Genomic DNA, 11515 nt, shown 5'->3' on the forward strand with positions numbered 1-11515 from the left:
TGTATTTACCTAAATCACTGTCTTGCCTCAGTAAGACATAAACATAATATAGCATTGAAAACTGTCTGTGAAATGGTTTTCCAAAGGTACAAGCAACAGCTGTAACAACTAATTAAAACTGGGAAAAAGCTGTTCGGGGGCAAAATTAAGCTGTGTAAATGTAGGGCTTGGAAGGACAGGAGCTGCTGAAGAGCCAGCAAGTGTCAAGCTCCCATGGCCATCCCTGCCCGGCATTGCCCCATTCTCTCACTCAAGATTTCGGGTTGCTCAGGTCCCACCTGCACAGGCTCAGCTGAGGCTCTAGATCAAAGCTTTACCGAGGTGCAGGAGAACCTCCTTAGAAAGCTCAGCATCACTGAGGACCAGCCTGGTCTCCCAGCCATGGAGGGAGAGCCTGGACAGCAGCATGGAAGAGGCAGTTTGCAGTTCTAATGCCCCACATCTGCAGTTTGTGGGTAATTTGGTGCTGCCCTCCCAGTGCAAGAACTGCCAGGAGCACTGCACAAAATATCCAGCAATGCAGGTAGATTCATCACTTTAAAACTCCACAGCAACACAAAGCAGTTTCCTTACCCAGACTCCAGTTTTGCAAAATAGATCTATTGTTCTTCAGTTCTGAAACCTGTGCAGACACCCAAACCCTGCTTTTATCTAACATATATATATGTTGTCTTCCCTAGGACAAGAAACTGATTAAAGCTCTCTTTGATGTACTGGCACACCCACAAAACTATTTCAAGTACACAGCACAAGAGTCAAAAGAAATGTTTCCAAGATCATTTATAAAGCTACTGCGATCAAAAGTTTCCAGATTTCTACGACCATACAAATAGTCTAGTGGTATTCAATTTTGGTTATTTTGCATTCCTGTCAAATGTTGTCTTTCCTCCATAGTAGAAACATTTGCTAATCTGAAGGCTCTATTTTGACGTCTTTGTTCTCAGTTGTTACTGGAAAACACCTGCGGTGTTTTATAATTGTTAAAAGTCAATGTTCTGAATGGGATTCTTACTACAGAAAAAAAATCATGCATCCCTGAGTGCATCTAGTTGTAGATCCAAATTTGTGTCTGCACTAGTGTATCCTCACTTTCCATTTGAAATTTCACTATGTAAAAATATTCTCTCTATTCTCTCTCTATTCTCTCTAGCTCTTTCATCAACAATAATTTTTATCAAAGAAAGGAGGAATCTATTCAAATATGATTAAACTACCTGCAGAAAAGTTCTGTTATAGAAAGAAGTATGTACTATAAATAATATTTGGATTTTGAATTGCACTTGAAGTTCATATTTGAATCTTTAGAAGAAAACAAAACAATCTAAATTTTGTTATTTCTCATTTGTGGCTTAGTGGAACCTCTGTCCAAGTAGAAATCAGAAAAGAAAAAAAAGAAACGTGTAATTTTGTTTTATGAATTACATGAGATTGAGTCCCATGCCCCAGTATCCTGATGTTTTTATCTGTTCTCATCTAAACTTCTTCAGAGGTTTGCCACTGTTAATTACTTAATTGAAACAGATTTAGCTCTGGATTTCCAAGCATCAGTTGGTCCCTTTAAAGACCTTTACAATAGGATATGTGAGAAATGAACAACACTAGTACTCTTGGGTTTCTTTCCATTAAGAGAGCATCTAATTAAGTACAATATATAAATATATAAATATATACTTCTATTTGTGGGTACATTAGTAATGTTATCTCTAGGTACTGTAAATATTATTCATGCTTAAATCTTTACTCCCATACACCCTATTTACTCATATCTGTATGTAACTTTGTGTAGGCAATTAAATGACTTCTCCAAGTGCTTGTCACTTCTGTTAACACCAAACTGAAGCCTTTCGAGGTTTTTTAATACTGGATAATGGTTTACTCTGGGACAATCTCTTTCAATATATATTATTCTAGGAAAAATAGCATCAGTTAAGATGCAGCTGCTGTCCAGTAAAGGGTCATCTGTTGCCTCTTCCTTGGGAACTCCCCACATGCAGACCAACAGAGTCACCCTCAGGACAACACGCATGGGAGGAGCTCAGCAAGGAGGAATTTTTGCAGGACCTGCTGTCTCTAAAACACTGGGAGCACAGCTGTGTCCCAGCCCCAGACTGTCAGGGGCTCAGGGGGGAACAGGACACTGTTTTGCAGAGGAGTTGGAGGGCAGGTTCTGTGTCTCCAGAGACTTGGCTCTCCCTTTTATCCCAAATGTGTAGCCACAGAGCCCATCAAGCACAGGGACTGCAGGAGAGCTTTAGCCTTGTGCTCAGGCCCTGCCCTGCTCACGGTTTGCCATGATGATAAATCCTGTGTTTCCTGCTGTTTCCTGGCACAGAAGCTAATTCAAATGAGAGAAGAACTTTTTTTTTTTTTTTAGTTAGTATTTCAGCCACTTTCCTTTTCAGTCCCTTCCTCTTATATATCATTTTTCCTTTTGATTCTCCAAGTTTATTACGTGGAGAAATTAACTCTCCTGGCAGCAGCCTTTCAGAAAAAGACTAACACATAGTTTTGCTTTGCTGCATTTTTTTCCTGTCTACCCTGTAGTTTAACACATCCTTAAATGTTCTCAAAGACATACATTTGGGGTGATTGTGGTTATCTTAACCTTTTTTTTCTTTTCTTTGAGGAAGTTCTGCTTAAATTTACGCAGTTGGTTTCTATTGGCTACAAGTGGTTGAATATTCCATTTCTAAGAAACACCTTAAGTATTCTGTTGAGTTTTTCTACTTAGCCATCTTGTAATTTTGCTTGCCTTCTTTCCCTTTCTGTTGAAGAATATATATTTTTTTTTATTTCTACACCTGAACAGCCTAAACTTATAGTCTAGCAATTCATTTTTTCCACTCGTGGACCTCAGGTCTTTGATGAGCTTTCTTTTTAATATCTACCTTAACCCCTGTTAAAAAATGTAACTTCTCCATAAAAGTCCTTTGTTAAAGGCTGTTAAATCTAACTTTTTCTTGAAGATGTTAAAATTACTTTTATTTACTTTTATTACTTTTATTTATTCACCAAGGGTTACTAAAGGTGAACAAAGAAGAACATATCATTCCTGGATTCATTGTGTGCCTGGAATGAAAAAAAAAAAGTTTCATTAGTTTTTTCTTTAACAGTAGTTATTTGTACCAAAAAAAACTTTAAAAAGCAAACATCTTTTCAGGTACTCAATTATGTAGGAGTGTATAGCTAAAAAACTACTTCAGACAAGCAACAGTTCAAAGTCTGATAGTTTTTTCAGAGTATTATTCAGATCCATTAGAATGGGTCCAGATTGCAGCAATTCTACTGAAAGATATGAAGGAAAAGATGTGAAAAATGTGGAGAAAAATAACTTCTTCATTTGGCAAATTATTTACAGCAATCTTTAGTATTTCAAACTTCAGTAAGCAAACTTTGGAACCTGCTACTGTACACTGAGTTTAGTAAAAGCCTTTCTAAAAATTTTGTTTAACAACCAACATGTTTGGACGTAATACCACTGTATGACACTGATGCCAGAGTTTAGAATCCACTGGCAGCACTGTAACATTTTCCAGGCCCTTAGCTCCATGAGAAATCCAGTGCCAGGGAGCAGCCATAAGAAGGACATGTCCCAGTTCTGGCCACCTGTGGTGGGACCTTGGTAGAGGTGTGAGAGGTGAATACAGGTGAGAGCAGTTGCATTTGGCTCTGGCACCACTTGCCCTGACTGACAAGCACACTACACAAAAACAGGGTTTTGTTCAGTTCATCCTGACAGAGAACCTGAGAATGAATGTGAGCTCATATTCCCCAGAGCCACAGCAGGGCAGGGACTCCACAGGCAGGACAAGGCACTTGTGGACTTCTGTGGCAAACACAGTCTTTGTGTTGCTGAAGGAAGGCACTGAAAGAAGGAGAATAATTTGACCTTCAAAAGCTGACAACTAAATGCTTCTGAACATATAGAGGGTTCATATCTGATATATTTATAAAATGAAGCAGGTTTGAATGCTTGCAACTGTGCACAGAAATGCTCTTGGATGTGCAAATTTCTAATGTAATTAGTAATGACAAGTGGTATATAGGGCAGTCTGAATTGGTTTCAGTCAATTCATAGAATAGCACAGAATTTTTATATCAGCTCTATTAGTTAAAAATGCTTTGACTTTCATACTAGATTAATAGTTCCAGTCACCAAATAGTGAGTTCAGCTCTTCATTTGTAAGTGTAAGATGCCTTTATTGTCAAAGTCAGAAAACCTGTTGCTGCTACACAATAACAGCACAACAAAAAGGAATGTCTTCTTCTAGAGAGAAGACCAAGACACATTTGGTAATCAAAAACCATACAAGGAGAAATATGGCTGCCTTTAAGAAAACCAGATTTCTGAACGTGGCAGGATATAAAATTCCAGTTTTTACCCTGAATATGAAATACTGCACTTGAACCTATCAATAAATACAGCCCTGTATCTGTTCTTACAGAATTACACGTTCTCTGTAGGACAGGTGCAACAACACATATATGTGTTGTTACAGGTAGACTGAAGAAGTGCCCATTTGTGATTGCCCAATTCTGTGGCACAGAGCTCTTTATTTTCAATTTGCAAACACCTGTATGCTTAAAAGCTGCACCTGCAGCACTTACCATTTTAAGCCTCTCCTTCCGCTTTAAATACTGCACTTATTTTTAGTGGGGTGGTGGTGAATCACCCTTAAACATTCTCACAGGCCACCAAATCACTGCCAGCACACCTGCTGCAGTCCAGGACACTGCAGCAATCCCAAATTGCTCATCAAGCCCTGAGCTGTACCTTGAAAGCACCGAGGACAAGGTGCCTCTGTGTGTCATTTGAGTACAGGGAGTGTCAGGATTGCCTGTTCAACAGATGCCACACTGCATCTTTCCTTCAATAACAATATTTATTCTGCCTGAAGATTTAGCTCACTGAAGCTGAATTTAAAACTCCTGAAGTCTTTCTTTCAGCCCATTTTCTTGCCCTGTCTTCCTTCCTCCATCATACATTAGATTTTTACCTGAACAAGTTTATTTTTTTCCAAACAAGTTTATTTCCTCGTTGTGCCTCCCACATAGAATAAAGTTATGACTACTTGGGATTTAGACTAGTCCTTCCTACACATCAGCTTCATTCTGGAGTAAGTTTACTTAAAAGGAAGTAAGCTTACTTAAAACTAGTTTACCTTGTAAGCCAAATCTAGTTTAGTTTTGTTTTAGACTAGCTTAAATAAATACAGGATTTGTCAGAGAGATTTTAGAGGGTCCACATTCTGAGCTGTCAGCAGGTTTTAAAGAGCACAGCTCACCTGTAGTCCTGTCTGTGAGCAGAATGCAAGGATGCTGCTACATGAATGAGAAACATCCTTTACACGTGTTCAGCATTCCAAAAGGACAGTCAAACCCCACCCATGCCTCATTATAAGCCTGTCCAACAGATTCAAATTTCTTATATCAGTCTTATCTATAAACAAGCCAGTTCTAATCTTGCAGATAACCGGTTAGGAACTTCAGGAGCAAAAGTAGTGGTATGATTCTTAAACAGGATCTGCTGACAGGTGTTTGACAGCAACACACACCTGCTCTGTGACAGCTCCCATGTCTGGACTCTAAAATACCTTTGGATGCTCTTAAAAAAGAAGGTGGAGTGAAATCTTCAATAGCTGAACCCAGTGGCAAATTTCTCAGCCATCTCAGGGGTCTGGATGATTTTTTTAGTGATGGGAATAAGTGACACACACAGTTCCTTACATCTGTATCATGAGTTCAAGTAGTTGCATTTATTCATAGTTTAAAACCACTGACTGACAGGAATGGGAGTAACTGGAGGAGTTCTTCTAGAGTCTCAGTACTTTGGGACTTTATTGAAGTAGTTTTCTAGAATGAGAGTCTGTTGTAAGCACTTGGGAAAAGGAATACTTTTGTCTTCCATAAGAATTTATGGAAGAAGGGAAATTTCTGTAAGGTACTATGAACTTACTCCTCAGCATGAGACTTGGCTTCAGAGAGAAGTCTCAGTTTTATCTCTCATCTGAATAGAAACAGACTGGGAAATTAAAAATGTCAAAAATCTGTTATCTAAGTATCTGAATATATACAGTTCCAGTTTGTTATTTCATTTATTTATTCTTTCATCATAAAGCTTTTAATCTATAAAATTAATATGTAATATACAAGAGTAAAATGTACAGAAGTACCTTTAGATGTAATAATTTAAACCATCTGTATTCAGAGAGCGGCGATAACAAGTTTAAAGATATACAATTGCAATTCAGTTTTCTCAATATCTAGGGAAAAAGTGGCTTTGATTAATTAAGCTTTATTTTAATTATTGTGAAAATATCTTTTTTAGAGTTTGTTTTTGTTACTTTTTTAATTAAAATTATTTTGTAAATATTGTTTTCTATGTTTTATAACTTAGAAAGGCCATTAATTTGCATTGAAAGCAGCAGGGACTCAACGTGTTGATCATAAAGATACTTCAGGAGACTGGGGTGGATGTGAGCAGTTGCCAGATTTATCATTCCAAATTACAGATCCTGTTATTTCTTCAGTCTCACTGGCATCACAGGAAGAGTTTTCTGGGGCAATTTAACGTGCTAATTTAAACAGAATTGACTATCAAGTGTCATTCTAAAGTGCTTCCCATTTTCATAATATATAAAGAATATGTATTTTAAAGTTAGTGCTGGTTCTTCTTCCATTGTTAGGATAAGAAACAACACAAAACTCAGAAATAAAATACAAGGAAATTCAACAGATTACACCCATGGATAGTGGAAAGGAGGAAAGCCGTGGGATCTCTCTATGCTCGTAGGGAGCAGTGGAAGTGATAAAACCTCACACTGGATCAGGTCACAGAGCCTTTTTCATTGTAAAACCACTGAGATCAGAGGTACTTTCACCTGCAAAAAGTTCATTATAATCATGTCCTTCACCAGTGTAAGCAGGAATTTCTGGCAGGCTGGATTTCAGAGGGAAACACACAGAGTGTAATACTGGTTTCTGCATCAATTTGCTCCACGTAAACCACTGCGCAGGAGTGAGATTTTAAACTAAACTGTTGTAGATGCTGCTGGGACTTCTAAGCTTTATTACCAATGTAAATTGTGTACAAACAGCTATTTCCATATGAAATGTACGATAATAGTTTAGAGCAAGGATAGTGAATAACTGTACAAAATTTGATACTTAGAAAATAAAATACAGTGCTAAGCTTTACCAATATTTTAACAATTCTGTCAGATTTATAGTAGAACATGTTGTTGTAAATGTACCTTATAAGAAAATACATCTCCTTTTGCCTCTGTATATTAATAGCTTTGATTTCTATGTCAAAGTTAAAAATTAAGCATGTAATAAAACTTTTGTTAAAATCACTTTCATAATAAACTTTAAATGGAATGGATACCCCTGCCTGTCATTTATTTGTGTACATGGACAAGGCTCCTTGCACAAGTCTCAACAAGAATCAGAAGAGAACTTCTCTTTTTGATAGCATGTACATATTTTGGTTTAATTTTCATCCTTAAGCAACAGTGAGCTTTTTATTTCTCATCAAACAACATGAGTTTGTGGGACACTGAGTTAAGCTCCTTCCAATCAGGCTTCAAGGAGAGTTTTTCAAAGAAGAAAAGTTCTACAGTGAAGAACCACATCACCAATATCCCTCCAGGACCTTTAACTCTTTGTTAAACTAACTCTGGTGTTACCATGTACAGCTCATGCAGCTGCCCTTTGTCCCCCTGGAATTAGAAGCAGCCTCAAAGAAAGAGGAAGGAAGCTCTCATGTGCCAGCATGGCACATGCATTCTGCTGCTATCCTCATGTAAGCAGTTCAGCTTGTGAAGGGAGAGCATTTATGATGTGACAGCATCAGCTTCACTGATTTTATATATATATATAAAATAGGAAACTATATAAATACTGTCAGTATGACTGATGGTTCTCAGTGTCTCTGGCAGGTTTGAAAGGCAGAAGGAACCTGGCTGCAAAATATCAATTACTGCCTTTTTCAGCTGATGGTAATTCACTCAGGTACTATGGGCAGCTATCCTCATTGTGTTCCAAGAAGACACACCATCATTTTATGGGACTACAGATGTGCCATATAAATGGCACTCACCTGTCTTCACAGCTTCAGAGCTTTAAATGAGTAACAAGGAAATTCAGCTCCTCTCAAAGACAGAAAAGCTGAACTCTAAAGTCCCTAAAGGTCATTAGGAATCAAGTTGATTACTGGTCATGAAGGGTCTGTATTCAAGGACAAAATCTGGAATGGGAACACGGAGAGGTCCCAGCTGATTGGAAGCTGGCAAACGTTGTGGTTTTCAAGAAGGGCAAGGTAGGAGAACCCCAGAAACTATAAGCCTGTCAGTGTCCCTTCAGTGCCTGGTAAAATCATGGAAAGACTGGACGTGGCACTCAGTGCTGAGGTCTAGTTGGCATGGTTAGGTCATAGGTTGGACTTGATGGTCTCAGAGGTCTCTTCCATGTAGATGTGCTACACTCCAAAAGCACTTCTTAGCACGTAGAATAACATTACCTGCAGCTCACTTGTATTGTGTGTGTACCACAGTACTGCTAAGTAATGGTCTGAATTTGTAAAAGTAATATATTAGATGGCATGCTGGTTTCTTTCGTAACATATTATAGGGTTTATTTTAAAATGCACCAAAAACATGTCACTTCATCTCCTTTTCACTATGATGTTAAGGTCTCTTCTGTCCCTTATATCCTTACCTCTTTTAAGGAGGTTTCCCTGCCATATTGGTAAAGAGGAAGGTTCTAACATTACACAACAGGAGTATGAAGTGGGGAATGCACATCAGATCTGTTTGGATGAGATGGCCATAAACATTTGGAATAAAGCCACAAACTGCCAGACTCACAAAACTTTGAAAAAATGTATTTGTGTTTCCTGGGGGCAAATGCTACTTCACATCTGCTAACTCATGATAAATTGCTGCTACAGACTGCTGCAGGGTGGGAACTAAATGTGGTGGTGGTGGATAAGTCATGGGGCCTGCTGTGACAGAGGCTCGAGGGCTCCATGGGTTGGCTCCCTATGGATAGTGCCAGAAGGCTAAATTCTCTTATTTTACACTGGGGTAGTGCTAGTAAGCTTAGCCTTGCTGAGCCCTTTTTGCATTCTCTGTGAGTACCTATGTCAAGTAACCCATTAAATTTAACAAACACATTGCCTGAGTAAGGACTGCACTGTTGAGGTACTGCAAATTAGTCTCTCTTCCTAAGGAAATCATCAGAATAAAGTACTGTGGTGACTTTTCTTTTCACAAAGATTATTCACAAATACCTGCTTTCATGAGAGGCTGACAGTGGTGTCTCTGGGCTAAGGCTCTGGCATCATAGGTGGTCTACATCGGAGTAAGAAGGACTGCTCCTGAAAACCTCACGGTGCTTGAACAAGAATGGTGAGTGCTGGCTCCTACTCCCTGCTCCAGGAATTACTCCTGTTGTGGAAGACCAGCAAAAAAGTAAAACAAGATGCCAAGCATAGCAGCTGAGTAACACCACAGTTATGTAACTGCTAGACAAAATCAGGAAAGGGCCCACTTACAGTCTACTCTTCACTTCAGTGATTCTCACGGTGTCTTATAAGCACCTGGAGTTTATCCCCAGACCTGCAAACCCACCCAAACAGCCTGGAACCACGGAGAGCTGGCCAGCAGCCAAAACTCCCACCCAAAGTGAGGTGGAAGTGCAAACAAGCAGTGAGAAAGCTCCTGCCTACACCTGGCTAGAAACATTATGTAAATCTCGTGTTCAAACAGAATCATATTCCCCTTGCCTCTGGACAGGGCATGATCACTGTGGCTCTACTAAAAAAAGAAATTAAAACACACCCTACTTTTCCTCCTTGGTCTGTTTAAGGAAAAAAGATTGATGATTTTGGGTTTTTTTGTTTTTTGGGGGTTTTTGTCAGGGAAGTAAAAAAATTTACTTAACTACATCACATGACAAGGACAGAAAAGAGGGAAGGGTGGCCTTCTCAGTAAGCAAGGTCTCCAGGAGGACTAGCATGTTGTCTAATCACCACATTTTACAATACTAGGGCAAGATCAACACCACAGCCGTCCTCTTTTTCCAAACCACAATATTAGCAAAAAATGTGCTCAAACTCAGGGTAGCAGGGTGGGAACCCAGTCAAGGAACACTGGAAATCCAACTGTTTTTTGATCTTCTGCTGTTTAATCAGGGAGGTCTCCTTAACGACATCCTAGTGGAGCCTTTATGCTGAGGAAATGTGGGAACACAGCACGTGGTGAGGCAGAAACAGTCTCAGGCAAAGATTTGCCTGTGTTTACTATTCAGATATTCAACCTGGAGGTTTAGATCTTCAGCTGCTAAGTGGTGATGTATAGTTACAGCACGTAGGCACCATTTTTAATCTCTTTCTGCCCTCTCTGCACCAGACCAACCTATTGCAGTCCTTTAATATTTAGACCCTCCTCTTGCATAATTCTGTAATTATGTGGAGAAAGGGATTCTTGCTACCCTTGGGAGAGCAACGCTAGACAGGGCAGAGAGCAAAGAGGTATTTCTTCAACATGGCACATTCTCCACTGACTGTAGTCTGTGCATGTGAGGCTTTCTTAACCAGCTACTAGATCCTGAAATCCTGTTTCTTGACCCTGACTATTTCCAGGGCTGGAGGACACCCCTCCCAGCACAGTGCTGTGCTGTCAGCCCAGGCAGCGCTGAAGTTGAACCCTTGATTTGAGGACAGGCTGGCAGGAAAAGGAGTTTCCACAGTCTCTGGAGCAGATAATGTGCAGAGAGAGCAATGCAGGTGCAGCAGGGACAGCAAAGCCCTGTGCTCTGAGCAGTGCTGGGCACCTGGCTTTGCTCTTGGAGCTTTATAACCCTACCTGAGCTCAGATTGAAGTTACCAGTAATGTTTAGAAAGCCTCACATCCCCCACAAAATCTTAGAAGGAAGAGATTTCACTGAGAAATCTCTCCTTAACAAAAAAAGCACTGGGAAGCCAGCACTCAGCTACAGGAGCTTGCAAAAAGCACACCTCCCTTTTGTACTGACAGATATTTAAGACAGGTCTACATGCTAAAATTCACTTGTCAACGCTCAAGATGAAAAAGCTTTAATTTAAAAAATGACTGGCTGTACGTTTTCCCTGAGCACCGCAACTCAGACAGAGCAATTCCCAGGGCTGTGGCCGGCAGTCAGCCCGCCATGCCTCACACCGCTCCTGTAACCCCCTTCAGGGGCTGTGGCCTTACAGAAGAGTCCCTTCATCGGCAAACACCGGGAAAATAAAGAAACCTTGAGGCCCGCACTGCGCCACGAATGCTGCGATTTTATCAAAGTTTCAGGGCAGAAGAAGAGCAAAGGCGAAGCAGAACCCACACCTGCTCAGCATACGCGGCTCAGCCCGAGGCCCCGCAGGCCCTTCTCCTCGGGGCTGCCCCTGTCCGGACCCGCCCGAGAGCTCCGCTCCCGCCTCCCCCCTGCCCGCTCCCGGCCGAGCCCTCAGCGCCGGGCACGCCCCGAGCGCCGC

At 40.4% G+C, this 11515-nt stretch overlaps 1 protein-coding gene and 1 long non-coding RNA gene across 7 annotated transcripts in view; one reads left to right on the forward strand and one right to left on the reverse strand.

Annotated features, from left to right (window-relative positions):
* The window catches only part of SCUBE1 (signal peptide, CUB domain and EGF like domain containing 1), a 181067-nt gene extending 179670 nt beyond the window's left edge, over positions 1-1397 (forward strand). For all 5 annotated transcript variants that reach the window (XM_085048991.1, XM_085048990.1, XM_085048992.1 and 2 more), the window contains one exon: positions 681-1397. In XM_085048991.1, coding sequence (XP_084905117.1) covers positions 681-833 — 153 coding nt within the window. In that variant the 3' untranslated portion in view covers positions 834-1397. The remainder of the gene's footprint in view (positions 1-680) is intronic.
* On the reverse strand, positions 835-11504 carry LOC146443875 (uncharacterized). 2 transcript variants are annotated; one of them, XR_014849351.1, is made up of 4 exons: positions 11367-11504; positions 9293-9449; positions 2990-3069; positions 835-961 (listed from the first exon to the last, which is right to left on the reverse strand). It is a non-coding gene; the product is annotated as an uncharacterized LOC146443875 (long non-coding RNA). The 2 variants fall into 2 exon arrangements; XR_014849350.1 differs by lacking the exon at positions 835-961 and having other exon boundaries at positions 2381-3069.
* Between the last annotated feature and the right edge of the window lie 11 nt (positions 11505-11515).

The sequence above is a fragment of the Lichenostomus cassidix genome, chromosome 1Aa (genome assembly GCF_008360975.1).
Source record: "Lichenostomus cassidix isolate B80296 chromosome 1Aa, HeHo_3.0, whole genome shotgun sequence".
NCBI lineage: Eukaryota > Metazoa > Chordata > Aves > Passeriformes > Meliphagidae > Lichenostomus > Lichenostomus cassidix.